Source organism: Kryptolebias marmoratus, linkage group LG8 (genome assembly GCF_001649575.2).
Source record: "Kryptolebias marmoratus isolate JLee-2015 linkage group LG8, ASM164957v2, whole genome shotgun sequence".
Classification (NCBI taxonomy): domain Eukaryota; kingdom Metazoa; phylum Chordata; class Actinopteri; order Cyprinodontiformes; family Rivulidae; genus Kryptolebias; species Kryptolebias marmoratus.
Window position 1 is genome coordinate 11,962,649 of NC_051437.1, and position 21,286 is coordinate 11,983,934.

Genomic DNA, 21,286 nt, shown 5'->3' on the forward strand with positions numbered 1-21,286 from the left:
AAATCATTGTCTATTGGAGTTTGGTCTGTCTTTTGACATACTTTAGTTGTTGATTTGGACTTTCTCTATCTCCTATTCAATTTTTTTTTTTTTTATTATCCAGGTTTATGCATTTTCCTGCAGTAAATCATTCTCTCGGGCTCCTTTGTCATTTTTCTGCATTCTTTTTTTTGTTTCTTTCTTTTTCATTGAAACGTCTCTCTGCTTGTTGCTGTGAGCAATGTGAGGGGGCTAATTGCATTTTCAGCAACCTTGTTAATGACAGTGTTGTAATGGCTTTCAGCTATTATTGAATTGACTTTCAACATTGCCATTTTAGTTTACACAACTGCCATTTGCTTAAAAGCTTTGCCTCTTTTCTTCTGGACAAGCTGGCATGGTTTAATGTGTGCATGTGATAACAGGTTTATTTCTGTGAATAAAATTAGTCCCCAGAGTACTCCACGGGGACAGATTTTTCAAGTGTGTTTTGGCTTCAGTGCAGCACATAATATTTTAGTGTGCAGGTGTCAGTGTTGTCTGGCAATCGAATTTGGACATTTTGAGAGCAAAACTTTTAAAGACTATTATAGTTTGTGTTTTTGTTTAATTGCACTTCTTTATGGCTTGTTTTTTTTTTTTTTACATTTTCTCTTTCCTTTTTTCATGAACAAAACAAACATACAATCATTGAGGATCACAAGTATTGGACTGCACTACACTTTCAAAGCATATTTTAAAACCAGCGCAGCAGAAAAGGTGATGAAAATAAAGGACACAAAAATAAATTCTCCCCATCAAAGACTTTAGACTGCTAATATACAAATGCCTAATATTGGCTGACACCATGTAACGTGGTTGAATAGATAATTGCCAAGTCAGCCCAATTTGAGATGGCTGGTACAGCTAATTGACTTTAGCAAACACAAAAATAGCTGTCTTAGACAACTGTGCAGACTTTGAGCTAAATTGGGGTTTGGTTGTAGCTGAGAGTCATCCCAGACACATACTATTTTAGTTTATATGTGTATAAGCCCCTTTTTTTGTAGACCAAGGTCTTCTGTTTAAGACAAAAGGTGTTATACTTTAGGGACAATTGATATCAGCTGATAACATTTTAGTTTAACTTTAGAAAAGAAAAGGAAATAAAATAAGGATAAAAAACACCTTTTTTGCTTAACTCTATAACTGTGTCATATAGTGAGAGTGAAGTTGAAAAGTGAAAGAAGTGTGGAAGATGTGTGAAATGGGTCTCAAACTTGTCTCCTCAGCTGGGGAATCAGCAAAGTAATGCCTCTGTCACATCCTTTATCCCTGTTATAAACCTTTAAATCCACAGTGTTTAATCTGTATGTTGTCATGCAAGTCAAGCATCATTGTCACAGAGTAGTTAGAGGTCCACAGTAATACTTTGCAAGGCATATGCCCTGTGTCTTTAATAGGAAGGAGAAATAAGCAATAAAAATATCATACAATTTGAAATTATTTTTTTGTGTGTGAAACCACAATTTTTATTTTTCATTTATTTATTTTGTGAAACCACAGTGTTTTGCGTAGCAAACAAACAGTTACATTTTGTGCCATGAGACAGGTTGAATCTTTAGAAACTAATATCTTTCTATGGTTCAAAAAACATTTGGAATCAAGCTTGAACAAAGTATTTTTATATTTGAGACTTTGCACTCTCTGAAAGGAGCTCTAAGGCAGTAAATACTGATTATTATCCGTTAGTCAGTTCTTATAGGGTGCAAACTCAACAAGCCTCAAATTGACCGAGTTACAAATCACCACTTCTTGTCAGAACTTTTGGACAATAAATGAATCAAAACCTCTGTGCATAAATTTGCAAGTTAGACCTTTAGTCTTGATTGGAGGGTAGAGAATTTTGTATCCTGAAATGTAAATTTGTAGAGAGAATAGAAATTGATTGTGGATCTTGATTCTACTTCAGAATCCCCAACCGATGCATTCAGATTTACCTAATTTTAAATAAACTGCGATTACTTTCCTCAAATGTAAGTCAGCCATGAAATGAAGCTAATGGGTCAATTCATAAAGTTGATGAAAATTCTGAAATTTTACAGTTGCAATTTTTTGCTGTTGTTTTATTCCTCTCTTGAAATTATCAGCATCCTCTTTCTGAAAGATACTTAAAGCATCACCATTACATCGTTCTGTTTTATATGTCACAGTAACCTCTGTTGTGCATGTATACTTATACACAGTTCTTCTACATTAAAGTGCTTCTTTAGGCCACTTATTCAATACAAACATACTATGTACATGCCTAGTAACTGAGTCAAAACATCAAATGCTTGACTACAGTTCAATGCAAGTCTTAAAAAAGAAGTAAGGAACGAGCTGCAGTAATGAGTCTTTTCATCTCACTGTGATACATCCAAGACAAGTCTAAGAGCCATCTGAAAGAGAGAGATCATGTCCTCGCTGTTCTTCACTGTTCCTCATCTCTGTTCCCTTTAAGTTTTGTTGAAAGGAAAGTTCTCTCACTGCATGGAAAACATACTACATATCTTCACTTCATTGTTTTTCTCTGACTCTGAAGATACGTGATATAGTGTAATGCTTTGTAAAAAAGGAAATCTAAGAAACAACCTTGATACTTTCTGTATACTGGCTATGAGCGTTTTCTGTTTATTAGCAAATGTATGCTAACTTATGTGTTTGGACTTTGAATTGTTTTCTGTTTAAGTGTATTTTATAGAAGGAAGTGTTGTTCCTTATGATTTTAAATGTATATTTGTGTGATTGACAGTGGTGTCTGCCGGGTGTGACAGGGTGACAGACTGTGCTGATCCCTTAGTCGGTCCTGCATCACTACATTTTTCCTCTGTCCCACTTGGCTTCCTTCATCTCAACAACTCAGCATTTATCTTACTTTTCACCCCACTGAGAAACAAAAGGTCTCAGATGTCTTTTTCTTGTGTCTTTTTGTTGTCCTGAAAGTGTTTAACGCCATTAGCCGTCCCACAGTCTCTTTCTAATTCAGCTCCTTCAGCCTTTGTGATGGCAGGAGTGCTTCACTTCTCCCTGCAGAGGACAGCAAAGTGATCAGCTAGTCTTCAACAGCTGTGCTTGAAATACTTCTTTTTTTTTTTACAACGCTGTACACTAGTTTTGTGCCTTGGAAGGAAGAGTGAGAACAACATCAAATTTTTAAGTAAGATAAATAAATAAATCATATCAGGATGGTCATAATTTCTCAAATATTACAATTAGGTTCAAATTGAACTTCATAATTTTCACTTCTGTTCATCATGGGGTACTTTTCTTTAAACTAGCACACCTTGTACACCTTGAGAAGATTGGAAAACAAAGAACCTCTGTGGGAAAATGGGACAAGGAAGCACCAGTATTTTATCTTTTTTTTTAAAGTGGCATGATGTATACATTTCCCATCTTATAGTTGTTATACAAGAATGTCTCATTCATAACCTTTGGCCTCTACATTCTTGTTTCTATTCTGTATGTTTTTTGTTGCCCAATGCCCCTGAGAGGAGCTAAGATACAAGGAATACTGAGGGACCTGAGGTGACATAATAAAAAAGAGCACCTGTTTTGTTGGAAGAATACACTCAGATTTGCCTTGACTTTGTGAAAAAAAGGACATAAAAAGGGATATTGCAGCAGAAGTACTACATGAAGAAATATACACTTGTTTACATCTAATGGTTACACAAAGATTTTCCTTTCAGATATCTTCACATGTTTCCAATTTAGAATCTAGCAAAACCATTTATAATACAAACTGCTCCACTGATGCTCATTTTCTTGTATCAAATTAGATCATAGCAACATATTTCATGTTTACCACTGGGTTGCATCACCTCGTCTATTAACATGTTTTTGAAAGTGTTGAGGAGCTGTTTGTAAATGGCTGTGCTTTTAAAGGCAAAATGTTTTCTATTCTTATTTGGTAAAACTGCTCAAAGTATCAGGGTTCATCTACTGTTTTATTTTCTGAAGTTTTCTAACTTCTAAGTAATTAAAAAGTAACAAATACAAATCCTGAAAAAACAAATGCCAAAAATAAAACAAAAATACTTTTTTTATGATTTTTGTATTTCATAATGGTGCAAGTTTGTTTATTTGGTTACGATGGTTAGTTTAGCTCCTGGTCTCTTTTAGAATTAAATCACCTTGTACTACAATGTCACATGAATTCCACCAATAAGTGATGACAGGACATGTGGAAAACCTTTCGAAAAATGACTTTAACACACCTTTAACCAACCTTTGGACTTCATAAGTGGAAAGTGTGCTTCCTGAGTCACTTCAGCAAGCTTAAAGTGTCTTTCTTTGTTTTGAAGTAGACACTCAGATAGCAGCTTCTGCATCCCTTTCAATGGGTCAGAGATTGCATTCGGCTCCCCTCTCTCCCCCCTTGTTCTTGCTGTGATGCATCTGCTGTGTATTGGAAAATCTGTTGTTTTGAGATCAGACTCAAGAAGTGTCTTCCTGGATTTCACACTGACAGAAAATCTGTTATCTCATTCTTGTGGCCTTGAAAAAATATACAAGTCTAGCTCTATATGTCTCTCATTTCAGTCATTTGTTATTTACAGTGGAACAACAGTGAATGTTACACTTGTTTTTAAACAGGACATACACCAGTGGAATGAAAATATTTCATTTAATAGATTCCTTATGACATTTTAAACAGTGAGTTCTACTGGCTAAGGTTTACCGTATTACAGCAGTTACTGAATGTTTGTGATTTACATTTTATAGTTAAGGTAAAGCTGAATAGACTGTGAGCAATAGACTGTAGCCCTTAAAACTGTATGTGCTGATTTATAATTAGCAACCTCAATGAAACCTTACTGCCAGCACCGGGTGAAACGGCAGGAAGTCACTGCTGAATCCGCGGAGCAGGAATATCCAATATCCAACCTCTAGACCCCCTAGTGGTCTGGTGCACTTCTGTTTTGTTGAGTGAGTTTGCAGCATTTCTTACCTGCTGCTGTTTTCAGGGTTTTTGGTCCTTTCAACATTGTTTCTTTGCATTTTTATTTCTATTTTCTGTGATTGCAGTGTTTTTCTTTCATAGAATTTTTCTGTCGTATTTGTTTTTTTGTGCTTGTGTGTTTTGGAGTTTGTATCATTCCTATGTTTGCAGCGCTTTTTGCCATTTGCTGGGCATTTAGCTGTTTGCTGCACGTTCACACCTGTCCTCCATATATAAAGGTTAATTTAACGGTGTTAGAAAAATCCCAAACAAATATAGCTCGAAGACAGATTCAAAGTTCAAACAGCGAGAACACTCTATTATTCTTGCAAGATAGAGCAGTTCACGGCAGTGATCGCATCAGTACATCATTCAGAAGCACTCAACTAACTGTCCTGCCTCTGCGCTTTTCTCTCTCCTCTTAGGGGTTTATCATGTAACTAGCTTGAACACAGTGTTCCAGCATGGGAGGGGCAGTGTGGGTACAACCTTGGCTTCTCAGCTTCTCACAGGAATGGCGAGACTTCCTCCCTATCTTGTCCTGTGCGCACATTTTTCCCTTAACTCCCTAAACCCAGTGCAATCCATTTTACAGCTTAGTGAACACAAGCTTAAAAATTAAATCAAACAAAATAATAGTAACAGAAGAATAAAATAAGAGTAACAGAAGATAGACCAAAAAAGGTACTTTAATATAAGTAATATTGAGTGATTTTCTTTCTTTTTTTTAACTTTGATATATTATAAAAAAAAGGGTTTATTTTTTCATTTGCATTAACTTTTTATTACAGAAGTTTGCATTGTTTTTGTACTAACATACTCATTTTAACAGCTCACTGACATGTAGTTTATTCCATCTTATAACTGAAAGATCTGCTTTTTTGTATCATCTGCAGCTGAATATGTTGATATTTCAACATATTTCTGTCGGCACTGAGGAATGTAAATTCCACAAATCTAGAGTATTCTTTATGACTAAAGTTTTGAACATCAGTGCACCAAGGTTGAAATTTAGAACATTTCTTATGCTTTGCTGGGTGGATTAGCAACAACAAATGTTTCATAAAGACTGCAGCTTTTCATCAGAGCAAGCTCTGGTAGATTTTTACAGTGTGCTTTGCATTAGATATTCTCAAAAGTACAACTGCATTTTCAAGACTGCTGCTTATCACTGAAGTGTGATCACCAGTTCAAGTATATAACTAATAAGAATTTGTCTGTTTCCCACACTGGTAACTATTCATGAAACACACAGATGGATGGAAGATGAAGTAAGAGAGAGAAAGAGACAGTGGGTTAAGCTGGTGCAAACTTGGGATATTTAAACGCATAAAGCCCTAAACGAATTAAAGGCCTAGCATTCCTTGAAGGACTGCATATCGCCCACCACCTTTCAAAACCCGAGTTTTAGACTGAAATGAAAGTTATAGCCATTTTGATCAAAGTTTATAAAAGATGTTTTGCACAAGCTTGTGTGATACTGTAAGACCATGTGAAATGTGTTGGCGCTTTATGTATGTGGCAGAGGGTGATATGCAACGGAGATGAGTCTCAGCTACAACCAAACCACATTAATTATCATCCTTTCACTTTTAGGTGATAATGAAAGTAGTATTCCTTGAAGAAATGCCTGTTACCTGCTGCCTTGCATGCTAAAGTTTAAATGTTGCACAAATCTTTAGTATATGTGCTGGGGATGAAATATATATATATATATATATATTTCAAGGATCTGATTATAAATTGAGCAGGATTATTTCAACAAACAATCAAAACCAAAAAAGGAGCTTCTCTATTGAACTTTATTATGCTTTATTTTGATAGTGCAGCTGTTTTTTTTTCTTCTTCTTGTTTTTATATATCAAACTTAAAGCTTTTACTCTGCCTGTATGTGTGTGTGTGTGTGTGTGGGGGGGGGGGTGGTATGTTTTTGTTTGGGCAAATTATATATTAGGTATATTAGGCATTGAGTTTCTGCTCTAAAATACGTATCTGTCATTAGGTAGAGTGGACACAAGTGTTCTGATGGGAGAACATGCTGTTAGATTTATGAAAACTGAAAACACGAAGAGGGTTTAGGCTGTTCAGGGTTTTATACCTATATTGTCCAAAATAGGCACTCTTGTTTCTGTCTGAATACTGTAATCAGACCAGACAAGGCTTAGTTGCCCACTGTGATTCATAGAGAAAAAGGCTTATTTTTTCAGACAACTAAAGCCAGCAAAACAATAAGTTATTATCTTGTATAACATAATCAGACATAAGTTTGGTGGACCTGATAAAATGGGTTGACCCATGAGCAAGTACCTTGGAAACAATACAAATGATATGCTTCCTTTCAGTTTTGCAATAATGGACTTCCTGTTCCCTGTGACTGCTTTCACATTTTCTTATTATAGGGTACATTGTTTGCATTAACGTGTTTTGTATGCAACGCATGGATGTATTTATAGCAGCTCACAAGAATTTACAGTTTATGCCAGATCTTGTACCTGCCAAGTGTGCATGCCAAAGGAAAACAATGAGAAAAGAGGATAAAAAGACAACAAGAGGGAAACTAAAGATAGGACAAAAGCAAGGTAATGAGGGCAAGGAAATATAAAGGGGATGAAAGAAGGTAAAAGTCTCCTGTGGACAACAATGGTAAAAAGGGAGAGCACAGGAGGGGGACTGAAGGTGCCACTACTTCTCAGCCCACCGTCTGATCTCAGGGTGGCAGTGATGACTGATGGAGAACCACTCCAACTGAAGGTCACATCCAAAGCTCTGCCATTTCAGACTGCCACTGTCACAGGGGAAAGGATAAATTAAGCTCAGATTGCCGTGTTTATTCACACTGCTTTCTCCAAAGCTTTGTGTGGCTAGAGGAAGGGAAAGAAAAATTAAGCAAGTCAAAGAAAACGGAAGATACCAGTCTTCTATGCAGGATTTGTCTTATCAGGCCTATTTTGTTCTTGTTTTTTATGTTTTTGTTGTTGGTTTTTTTCTGTTGTTGTTTGTTTGTTTTACATAAGCATTCAAATGCTGGAGTCTTCAGATTATTGTTCAATTTTAATAACAAAGACCTGATCAGCCTTGCTTTTATGTCTCCTATAATTTTATACAGAGCAGTTGATGATTCTTGTTATTGATAAATCATTTCACCAGATGCCACATGAGGAAAAGTCAGCAAAGCCATGAGAGAATAGTTTCTCTTAATGATAGAGAGATCATACAGCTGTAGCATTTAAATACGCATTTGCCATTCAATCATATAAAGCCCAGATTAGTAAGAAAACAAACAAACCAAAAGAAAACATCAATAAACATGTTTGCCTCTCCAGTCCAGTCAGAAATAAACTTTATTTCTCCAAACTCAGGTTCTTCAATAAGCTATTTACAATATTAATTGCTCCCAACCTCCAACCTTTACATATAACTTCCTGAACCATCCCTTTACCCTAATGCTTGTGTGAGACAGATGATGGAAGCTGAACTATCCCTTTATCCTTATGAGCATATTTCAGATGTGCTATGGAGATTTTTTTTTCAAGAATATGAGTCAAAGCACGGACAAGATCAAAGTGGATTGTTTAAAACAACTCCAATCTCCAAAATTGCATAGCAGTTCATGCAAACAGTTTTCTAACCTCTTGCATTGTAGTCAGGTTTACATTAAATGACTATTTACATAGATTTCTACTATTGTTAGTCTGCACAAATTGCAGCAGCTAGATATAGCACTTACTGTCTAGCCTGAGGCACATCTGGCAGGAAAAACCATGTGATGTAAAATTGATAGCAGTGGAAATGTTTATGAATGAATGCACTCATGAACTGATTTAAAATGTTTAAAGACGGGATCAATCAACTTTCATCTTGTTCCTTCTTGTAGTAGTTGCTAGCTTGTCAGTCTGTTCAGGTTTAAACTCTATTTTAAACTGATTTATTCAAATGAACTATCTACAACAGGTAAAAGAATTAATTATTCATAACCTTTCCATAGCACCTGACTTGAAATGCTTTGAACTATCCCTTTAAGGACAACAGCTCGTTGCTGCACAAATGTCCCCACAGTCTGAATGGGACAGAGAGATTTGCTTGGAGCTGAAACCATTGCTGGAGCTGGGAGTTCAGATATCCTCCAGGCAAGGCAGAAGGCTCATGCCCAGACGACCTCGCTGCCCAGCCTCTAATATCTGATCAAGAGCCATCTGCCGTGGCTGCCAGAGCCCACACACTCCCTTACACCCCTGACTTCTCCAAGGAGAGCCCAATGGGAAATCAAACTGTTAGTGGGCTGTTAGAATAACTCTGATCACCATTTGAAAAGCGATGCAGCACAACAAAATAGCATTATCAGATCCAAGGTTGCAAGTTTTGTCTCTGAAATTATTTAGTTAGAGACACTATTCTTTTTAAGTTATTCCTTGTGGTTCTCTATCAGCCTTGTCCAACTGCCTGGTGAGAACATAATCTGCCAATTTTATGATTATGTATTCAAAATTCTTCCAAAAGGCAGTCTGTGCTGGAAATATTATTCTTTTTTTTAATCAAAGTACTAGATTTTTCTTGTCATGTCTCCTGATTACTCCAGCTGACAGTTGTAAATATCAATGGTTGCACTGTCAATGATGGAGATTTTGTATTTTAAATGTGCAGAAGAAGGCTTTGCATCACTGAAGCTCAGTAAAACGATGCTTTTACTTTGATCTATGATCGTGTCACATTACTTTAACACAGTGCCTTATGAGTGGACATTTCACATAATGTCAAATGAGAGAAACCTTGTAGGCACTAAAAAAAGTGTATAGAAGGTGTCAAAAGTGGAGTTCTCGTGAAGTTTTAATGGCCTGTGAGAACACTTTTTGTTCCCATCTTCTGTTGTGCAGCAACATTCGCCAGCCCTTGATAACAGTTGGTTAATGGGTAATGTGCCACACAAGAGTGATGCTGCACTTTCTGTTTTCATTTTGTTGCTGTGTGCAGTAATTAATCCAGCTGAACCCTTTGTGCTCACAAAATAAATGCTTTCCATTTTCATTAATAGACAACTCATTAGTGCATAATGAGCAGGAAGGCAGCACTCCCTGCTCTCCTCATGCAGCATGTAGCAGATGAGCATGTGCTACACTCGACTAATTAAAACCTAGGATTGTGTTTTGTGTCCTTGCATTCTTCTCTCGAAAAAGCAACAACAAAACAGGCACATTCCTTCAGAGCAGGAGTTAAGCGAGTCATAGTATGTAAATATTTTTACACCAAAAGGTAGAATTCTTCGAAATTCTCAATCACCATTCCATCGCAAATTGCCAGTCAGATTAACAAAGACAAATCACTTTAACTTGAAGTTTAATTCATTCCTCTATCAGTGGTTAAATGCTGTGAAAAGACACCCAGATCTGAGTGGATGATGACCTTATGGATTGTCTCATTTGGACTGTTATTTGCAGCCTGTTGTCACTGGCAGAATGACACCAGTGCTGATGTTCAATTTTCTCAGGAGATGCAGAGAAAAAAAAATCATTAAATACGAACGTTATGGGGGTAAATTCTTGCTGAATAAAAATTGATATTGGGTTTCAAAACTACTCTATTCTCATAACATGAATTCATTCAATAATCTATAAAATTGACAATGACTTATGTTGCTCACCTGACATGAGCTGTTTGATTGTTCCTTTAAAATCCTCAGCATCCAGGTCAGTGGTCACAAATGAGTCATGTCTCTAAGCCATCCATCAAGTTGTGGCTTCTTTACTTGATACTGTAACTTTCCCTAATGGACCGTCTCTGTCAGCTGGGGAGCAGGATTTAGAGATGAGCAGCTAAAGCACTGGAACTTATCCTAATGACATTAAAGAGATGGTATATCAATAGTAGTTAATTATCTGAGAAGTGACTCATTTGTGCCCACTATATTTTCTGTGCTCATTACTGCACACTGTGTGAACATGCAAAGTAAATGATTGCATATATCATATCTCTGTGAAAACATGTAAGGCTTATATGCAGATACAGCCACTCCTGCAAATAATAAACAGTAACAATGCATGCGCAGCAGGAGCACCTTTCAGTGATTACATGGTTTTATTTCCCTCCAAAATCTAATTTCCTTTTCTAATTAAAGCTATTCCCAAAATGTTATTGGATGTTTGTTTTGTGCTATGAGTTGACTTTTATGTCTCGAAAACTTTAAACTTAGCATGTTTTTGAGGCCAATTAAAAATCATGCCCATTTTTCCATTGTATTTTTTTAATGAGAAAATCTTTGAATTCAGAACTGTTGGACTTTAGTTTAAACTCGAGCGGCCGTCAAAACAGAGAACATTAAATGTTACCCCGTAGTTACAGCTGCACCACTACATATGTAAACGATACAGATGTGTTTGTGATATGTTGAAAATGTGACTTTGAAAGGACCCAAGGAAGAAAGACAGGCAAAATTGTACTTATCATTGGTGATAATAGATCATACTAAGAAAAATGTTTATTTTCTGCCAAAAAGTTGAGGAAATGCTGAAAGCTGAAATGTTAAAGCTAAAATGATCAAAACAACAATAAAATGAGTAAAATTAAAGATAAAATTAGCTAAGCTAAAACCAGCAAAAACAGTATCTAAAAGCTGAAACTAGAAAAATAGTAGATATAAGTCAAAATTTGCAAACCAGTAGCTAAATGCTAAAACCAGCAGAACAGTAGCTAGAAGCTAAATCTAGCAAAACAGCATCTAAATCTAAAAGTGAAGCAAGTATGCTGTAGTAAATTTCAAAGAGAACAATGTTTTTTCAAGGATTTGAAGTTTCCAATGCATTTCTAGGATATAAATTTGCAAATAATTGAAAAAATATAAAAATTACAAATATCAATAGTTGTCCTGAACAAGCTGAAAGTTTTGATACCTGAATGGCTGAACTAGCTGCAAGCATGCTGAGGTAGTTAGTCCTATACTATAAACAGGAAAACCATAATGAATGCTGATGCAACATTCACACAGTTAACGTTTGTTAAACTCATTATATGGTGTTACTTCTTCAGTTTAGTTTGCGTGCAGATCTGTCAGTTCAGGACTTTGACAAACAATAGGGACAGACTAAGACATTGGTCATCAGCAGAGAACGTATTCCAATCAAACTGCACCTTGCAAGTCTGTACTTTGTCGCTCATGTGTGACAGATGGTGGAAAATGTGCCAGTCGGTGCAAAAAAAGAGATGACAGAAAACAGATGCTGGCTATCATCTATGATCCAAAGTGTTTGTTAAATTTTTTCAACACAGCACTTTTTTGCACAGTTTTGCATATTTTCTGTAATTTGGTCTGTGATAGAACGAGAGTATGAAAATTCACATTCTAATTACAGGCCTTTTTTTTCTTTCTTTTCAAAGTAAGTTAGTTTTCTCCAAATTTTGTGCAGTAACATTAGATGAAAATGTGGATGCTGTAAGCGTTACTTTATGTCAGCTGTTGTGCACCAAGGATTTTTTTATTTATTTTACATTTTCCTGCTATCGTATTTGAAGCATTTCTAAAATAGTATAGCTGGTGACGCTGTGATACTTAGGAGATTTCTTAGATCATCGTTAAACTTTCCGCTTGAATTTACAGCCATACAAGCTTTCCAGAGAAAATAATGAAATCTGAAATTTAGCTCATAGTACAGAGTCAGAGATGAGCAAAGCTGTGCTCTTTTTATGAGCCAGGAAACATCGTTTATTTTATTAGTTACCTCATGAAGTATTTATTTGTCAAACAGTTCTGTAAATGTGCCAACATAAATCGCGTTCTCCAGCTGATGGGCTCAGTATCTCTGTTATCTCTCAGTTTGAATGTGGCAACATCCACCACAGCTGCTGTGTTTGTAACAAGCCGCTGTGTGAAAGCAACATTTTTTTGTTTTTTAATATTTATACGTAGAGTATGTACTTATGCATGTGTGCACTCATTAGTGCTATTATAATGTGACTTAACTTGGATCATTCTTTAATTCGGGCAGACAAAAATCTTTTTCTGCTACTTTGAAAATTGCATTAATGTAGGTTTGAATTTAGTGCAGTTCTGAGGTTTTTTTTAATCTTCTCAGAAGGTTGTCTTTCCATGCGTTGGATTAAATAACAATCTCTGGGCCAATAGATGAAATTTTAATGAGTAATGAGTGTTATGAACATCAACATAAATGCTCTGGGTAGGTGCAGTATTTGGATCTCTATGTGTTTCAGTCTTCTCAAGTTGTTCTTATATTATGATCTGATTATAAACGTGTGCATATTTACCTAAATGAATAATAAATCGCGTTAGTGGCAGTTTGCTTTTCCATCTCGTTCCTTTCTCTTTCAACTTCTTTGATGATGAGAGGGAAATGTCCGAGAATAAAGCAGCTGGAAGATGCTTATTTTCTTATTTTGTAATTTTATCTTCAAAATGTAGCTTTTAGTGTCTTCAGGCATGCTTTGGGGCAGTCTTAACTCCACTGTGCTTGAATTCAAACTGGTGGGAAACCTGTATTGACATGTGCCCTATTTTGCATAATTCTCCAACCCGTAGGATTACAGCTGCGAGTGCATGAGCCCACAAAACACTAGTCATATATTCAGAGCAAATTAGTCTCCAAATCCATGTAAGCTACTAAAAGCTGTGGAGAAATGCAATAATCGATGACAGAGGGTTGTTTTTTTTTTTAACAGCAGAGTTATTTATGTGTACTGACACCAATCAGTGTGGCGTCCCTGTATCAACCCCACGAGTTCTGGAAGGAGAAAAATGGTGAGCGTTCAATATTTATGATTACCCAAACAGTGTTCAGAAAGCATATCACTACATCTTCCTCAAAATTCTTTCTTATCAAATGTATCAGCCCGCTCAGAGAGAAAACTGACACACACTGTGGCGACCTCCTGTTTACTGAAGGTAACTGGGTGTTGAGGCAATTAATTAAAGCATAATCTAAATAATTACTTGTTATAGTCAATCTAAATCATAGTTAAGCTGTTTTGTTTGTAGTTTTGATGTCTATTGCCAGCTGAGGCTGCAAACATTTTAGCTTTTAGATTGATACATTCGTATAAACATCTCTCAACTTGAGGCATTTTCTTCATTTTTTTCTTTATTTTCTTTTCTTTGGTGCCTACTTTTAATTGGACTCAGAGATGAAGTGAAACTTCAAATATCCCTGCTCATAACATTTGTCCCAGTGAGCTGTAGATTTATTGGTTTATTGTGAGTTAACGCAAGAAGAGATTGTGTCGATATAGTTAACATTTGTTCAGATACTGAATTCTGCCATTAAGCTGCTGTGACTTCTGTGCAGGCCATTTATCAGGTTGTGTGTGAAACATCCGTGCTTTGCAGCATCTTCTGTATATCTTCATTCACTGGCCATTTTATTAGTTACACCTGTTCAATTGATTTTTTAACACACATAGCTAATCAGCCAATCGCATGGCAACATATAAATGCATTTAGGTATCTAGGCGGGGTGAAATCAATTCGCTGAAGTTGAAACTGAGCATCAGAACAGTAAAGAAAGGAAGTTTAAGTGACTTTACAGGTAGTATTGTTGTTGGTGCCAAAGTGTGAGTATCTCAGAAACTGCTGATCTATTGGGGGCTTCGCACACAACCATCCCTAGGGTTTACAGAAAATGGTCCAAAAAAGAGAAAATATCCATTTAGCTGCAGTTGTATGAATAAAAAGGCAATGTTGATGTCAGAGGGGAATGGACAGACTGGTTTGTGTTGAAAGAAAAGTAACAGTAGCTCAAATGACCACTTGTTCCAACCAAGGTCTGCAGAATGCCATTTCTGAATGCAAAACACCTTGAAATACCTTAAAGCAACTCCCACTATGGACTACAGCTGCAGACCATAGTGGGAGCTGCTCCTGTCAGCTAAGAACAGGAAACCGAGGCTACAATTTGTACAGAATCACTAAAATTGGACAATAAGAGATTGGAAAAGCATTGCCTGCTCTGATAAGTCTAGATTCACTGGACTCTAATGGCCTGAACAGTCACCAGATCTCAATCCAATTGAGCACCTTTGAGATGTGTTGGAATCGAAGATTAACATCACGGATGTGCATTTGACAATTCCGCAGCAATTGTGTGATGCTATCCTGTCAGAATGACTGAAATTCTCTGAAGAATGTTTTCAGCACCTTGCTGAATCTGTACCATAAAGATTTAGGACAATTCGGAAGGCAAAAGGGGGTCCAACCCAGTACTAGCTAGGTGTACTTAATGAAGTAGTGGTGTTTGTTCACTATACATGTAATATGAGTTTCCTCAGTTGTAGATGTAAACACTTTCAGGTTCACTGATGAGCTGAAGCAGCTGTGTGACAATAATTTATTCTTTGTCTGTTGCCAGAACATTTTTGTGAAGCTTTATCTAGGCTACTCATGGTTATGAACCTTCTGTATTTTGAACAATGTATGCCAGACTATTAGATTATAACGATTTCTAAAAAAAAAAGGTGTTTCCACAGCAACAGTGTTGAGCTGTAAAATCACTCTTTAAGTGCATGTAAAAAAATGAAAGGTGCCAGAATAAATGAAATATGTGTTTGAAGTCCACTGGAGGTCTTGTGAAAAATATGTAAGATTTGTGATTTTTGGTTTTTAAATCCTGGAAACTTCAGTTGCACTGACACGTTTCAGTGGTCCCAGAAAAGTTCAGATTTTTGGATTGTCAAATTTCAATTTTGGACCAATTCAAGGCATTTGGATTTTATTTAAGCCTTTGATTTAATGAATATACTGCATGCTGTCTGATGATTTATTTGATATTTGAGTATACCATTAGTCCAAATAATAAAGGTGGGAAAATTATAAAATGTTTTGGTTTGCAGGTTATTATCACAGGATTAGTCAAAAATGAAAGACCCAGGGCCTGATTCACTGCAATGAACTACACCCGCTTTTAGCTCGAAATGTTGTGCATTATTTGCCCGTTCTATTTGCCACAGGTCATCTTCTGGTTCACACAGTGGAGTGCCAGTGATATGCCAACAAAAACAAACCCCTCAAGCTTATTAGGCATGAATGATGTGCACTTTTTTGTGTCAGACTGTAGTTGTTGTGGCACATTTCATGGATTTCTGCCACAAACACAAAAGACATTGAAATAGGTGTGTTGGACATCTTGAATAGAATTGACTCTAAAGGTTAATTGTAATTTTCTTTTCTGAGAGTTTCTTTAAAATCTATGCTGTGTGTTGGAATGTTTTATTCTCCTAACACAACAAAAGTTTTCTCAAAAACTGTTTTATATTGTTTACTCAGTATAAAACATCAGTAATAGAATTTATAAACTTTTTTGACAAGTTTTGCGTAGATCACAAAAATAATTGGCAACAGTGGCAGTGTCAGCATTGTCATCACTTGAGGAGACATTGAATTATGACTTCTGTGGCATGCCTTTTATTTATGTATTTATTATTTTTAGAAACCCAGCAATATTGCTTCTTTTCCTTCGTATCTTCTCCTGGGTTATAACTACTATCAATTCTTTGCATGACAAACAAAGCTTGTCACTGAAAAATGGACACCTTTTGGCAACAAAGACATGTATGCAAAATACATGTCCTTTTCTTCTCTAAATAAATTTATAAAATGCCATGAGTTGGCAAATTGTCTCAGGATAAAGAGACCCTACATTGTTGTGTAGTTTAGTGATGGGAGCACATCTTCCTAAGTAAATTAAATAAATGCGGCAAACTTTAATTTGCTCCCAGTCAGTGCAAGGAAAACCCATGCAACCCTTTGGTAAATTTGGTAAAAAAAAAAAAAAAGGTGGTGTGTTTTAAACTGTGAAATGTTTTGAAAAATGTGTTTAGGTGTGGAAGTTCACTTGCTATAACATTTGTATTTGGTATCTTTTTTTTAACAAAATAAGTGACATCAAAAAGAAAATGAGGGCCGGTGGTTATAACATGTAATGTTTGATCAGTTATTCAACTATACTGAAGGTTTTAACAGTGATGAGAATTTGTAAGCCTTTGGGCTAAACAGGAAATGGACCGAGGATTTTCTTACAATGATAAGGTTGACTGCACTAGGCTGCGAGGGTGCTTCACTAACTAATTATTTGAAGCCTCTTCTCAGATTAGTGTCGACGTGTTAAGCTTATGGACAGTTGCATAGCAGACAATCAGACCATATAATAACCAGGGAGCCAATATTTGCTCAAATCCACTGTAACACCTCACAAAACAAAAGTGTGGAAAGTCCTAATGCTCAGTCCAATCCCACAGCACACTGCTTTGATAAACGTGAACGCCATCGCCACAATGGGCGCCATCTTTACTCTGGCAATTAGGCAGAGCTTTTGGATTATCACTTCTTCAGCCGAGCACACAACAAATCCACCCGGATTCAATTATTCCCCTCCCATTTATTGTGGCCATTTGGCCTTTTGGGCACAGGGCCGGTTGAGAGATGCTTAAAAGGATTTGAACTACTCGAAGAAGAAAAAACTAAATAAATAAAAAAGCTCTTTTAAAGAATATTTGTTGTTGACTAGTTTCCCTGCATGCTTGACAAGTCTATTAAATTAAAATGAAACCCTGGAAGCTTACAAACACTGTCCTGGTGAATATTTTATGAGAGCAACAAGCAAAATTACTGCAATTCTCTCCTTCAGTTCTATTAGAAACAAGTTGCAGTACATTTGTCTCCACAAGAAGCCAGTGTTTTTATCCTCCCTGTGAAGACCAGGGGGATCTCTTGTGGCCTCTTCATAAGAAACGAAAGTACTAGATTTGCTCTGCTTTACAGCATGTCTATGGAATATTTTTTAAACTTATTATGAAGCTCAGTTTTAAAGAACTGTATAAAAAATCAAAGTTCTGTAGCATCAAGAGACTCTCATCATTCAAGGCCTCTCTTTAAGTTTTTTACAAAAGCTTTATATGTTTCAGGGCACTTACTGTATGTTGTGTTTTTCTTTTGCATACTCAGGCACAACTAAATGTCCATGAGTGACTACCCTCACATAACTTCTTAAATGCATTTCCTTCCCAATGCACGACTACGAAGGCTGTGATATTTTGCATTTTATGTGACTGCCACCACTATACATAAATTACTAACTCATTCTCTGTGTGTGTCTCTTCTTTGTTTTTCTTCTCAGGTGCCACATTATCATCCCAAAGAGGTAAGTCAGCATTCAATCAATCACCTGTGGATTCCCACGCTCTTTCAGAAGGCTGGTGTGTGCTCGTGTTGCTCTGAATGTTGGTGTGCAATCTCAGGTTTTTGTTAATGAGATGAAAAAGGATTTCATGGTGTTGCTGAAGTTGATTCGAAATTGTCATTCTGGGATTTATTTGTTTGCAGAACAGTCTGTTTGATTACAAAGTCAATCAATCACACCCACTGACACTGAGACTAAATTATCCTGCAATGACAGACAGCCCACAGTCTGTGTTTAAGATTGCCTTTTGTGCAACTCAACTTGTGTTAAGACTAATCACAGTTCCGTTTAGACTCCTCCACACTTTCATGTGTGTGTTAATTTGAAGTTGGGGGAGGGGTCTGCCTTGCATAATGGCTCATCAGAGACAGATGGAAAGTGCATTTGGGTGTGGGGGTTAGATGTTTGCTGTAACATACCTGTAGGCTGTTTTGATTCTGTAAGATGATGAGTTCAGACACTGGAATCATTTAAACGGCTCCAGGAGTCGTGTTCTGAGTGGCAGCATGCATCAGGTCGTCCCAGCCCTTCCTCTTCCTGCAGAGAATGCAGTAATGTCAGAGGGGGTGTGCCTCACTCTGTGATTGCAGCGCCAAAGCAGACAATCAGGCAAGAGTAATCTCTGCTGATTTAAAAGAAAAAAAGGAGAAGTTTTTTTCTTCTCCCCTGCTGTGCCGATAAGAATTTTGGGCTTATTTTGAACTAGTTTTGAACTATAGCAAAGTGAAAATATTTCAATTGACTTCTCAGTTTGATATGACATGTATGCACATGTACAAAAAACTAAATTCAGAGATTCAAGGGGAATGTAAAGAGCCACCACACCCCCACCCAACCCTACACACACACACGCCACCACCATCACCACCCAATCTCAAATCTTGAGATATCCTGAAGCTGCTGGTGATATGTTTTGCAAAAGGCATTGATGGAGTAGATCGTTGTGATGGGTTACACTCACTCACACACAAACACACCGTTGTGAGCCTGTGTATGTAATGACCGTGGGTTGTACGGTGCTGTCAGGACTGGCCTATAAAGGTAAGTTATGCGGTTTTCCCGAGCGTCCCTCTGTGATGAATGTTGAAGGGGAGCAGAGGCTGGAATGGTGTACCATCATCCTTCCAAAAGCTGTGCTCACACACATTTCTCAATGAGAGGCAGATAAGTAAGAGAAGCTGACGATGAATGAACGCTCACTTTAGTTTGACTGTGTGTGTCCACATCCATATAATATCCTTTTTCGTTGTGCGCCTTACTTGTTTTAGCCATCGTGAAAGCAGAGTTTTAATCTGTTTATACTGCAACTAAACTAAAGCATTTACTGTCTCTCAGTCACACACAATGAGAGCACAATGAAGAAAAATTGCCTGCTCTGTTCATTTATACATTGTGAGTAATAGAAGACTAAGTTGCTTTGACAGTGTAATCGGTACTGAAGAACCGTAGGGCCTTGAGGCAAAAGATAACGTACATAAGACACATTTGTGTGTGCACTCTTGTAAAACTGGCAAGTAAATGTGTGTTTATATGTATTTTTTTTCTTGTCTGTGCCCAGTGTGATGGAGAAAGCAGGGCATTTGTGTTCAGTTGCAATGTCAACAACCCACAGTCTCAATCAGTTACTGTTCAACACGGGATTGAAGGAGTACAGTGCCACAGTAAATATGTTTAAATGAAGACCAGCACACAATCGGTAGGTCTGGGTGGGATTCAAGCTCAGTTTGGATAACCTTTAGAGTTCTTCCAATATCATGATTAAAACAGGACCTCATTAGAATTTGACCTTATTCGTTAGTTCTTTGCTTCAGTGGAACATCCCTTCTTTCTGCCCCCCCTACCTTGACATCTTTTATCCAACACTTCTCCGCCCCCTTTGCACTCCTCCTCCCACTTTGCTGCCAAATGAAGTATATTTATGGCACCTGTGCTGGAAAAACAGTCTCTAGGAGATGTCCCTCTAATTTCATTTTCAAAATGCCAGCAATAAATTTATCAAATGGGCTGAATCGAATCGGAGTCGCACGCAGTGCCATCCGTCATGGGCTGTCCCTCAGGGGCCTGTGGGCGTACTTAAGCCAGCCAAAAATCTCTGCTGGCAGGAGAAAAAGACTGAGCTTTGAGAGGGGAGAATGGAGGGGTGGGGGGATCCTGCAAGAGAAACCAATTGAAGGTACTGGAGAAATATGCTGAGAACAAGGACGTGTGTGCATATCTTTATTGGCTTAGGCGCATATGTGCAAGCATAAATTAGCTTGTGCATAAATGGGGATGCATATGTGTGCACAGAGGTCAATGCAAAATCTTGAGCACATAGGAGCTTCCTGCTGGAATCTCAGTTAAGCACTTTGGCTGTAAATGTGCCAACGCAGTAATTGATTAATTGCAACACAAGTCAATTGATTGTTTTGCTCGTTTTTGCATCATTAAATCCTTCGCAGTTCAAACACCACTTTGTGCTTCATCCCCTCCTCTGCTTCTGAAAACTCCAGGTTCACACGCTCTGTCCCCCCTGATTCCCCCCACCATTTCTCTATAACTCATCCTCTGCACCTGACTTCAGCACCTTTGCCTTCCCTTTAAACGTCTCTGTCCTTGCTTTTTCTTTTATTTCACCCTTCCTTCCATCTGCCCACCCTTTCTTCTCCTTTCCCCTCCCATTTATCACCACGCAGGTTAAACCAGCCGTGAGTGCGGGTAAAGCAGCTTAGCACTAACAGATCTAATGAAGTCATGCCCTGTTTTCCTCTAACAGGGATTGCTGGAGCTACTCTGTGAAGCCTGTCAGCATTTAATGATTAGATGAAACATTCAGACACCCGCTACGAGAAGACAGGCACGTTGATGTACGGTAATACCCAGCTGTGGTCTCTTCTTTACAGATCTGCAGACATTTACACACGTGCACACTCACTACTCTGACACGTGCACACAAATGTTCATGTAGACATACACAGCAAATCCAGGAGGCCCAGATTAACACTGTCAGATTTGATTTCAACACTTTTAAAGTGTCTACTGTATATGGGTCCACACCAGAAAGTGTTAATTTAACTCTTTTTGGAGAGTTGGTACCTTAACTCTTATAAAGTGTCAAATATCAAATCTGCTGGAGTTAATAATTTAACACTTACTAACACTAATTCAGTGTTAGATTTTAATATTAACTCTC

General features: G+C 37.3%; 1 protein-coding gene across 1 annotated transcript in view; it reads left to right on the forward strand.

Moving 5' to 3' along the window:
* LOC108232100 (cadherin-4) overlaps window positions 1-21,286 on the forward strand; it is a 279,879-nt gene that overhangs the window by 94,864 nt on the left and 163,729 nt on the right. The window contains exon 3 of the mRNA XM_017409681.3: window positions 18,052-18,075. Within this exon, the coding sequence (XP_017265170.1) occupies window positions 18,052-18,075 (24 nt within the window). The remainder of the gene's footprint in view (window positions 1-18,051; window positions 18,076-21,286) is intronic.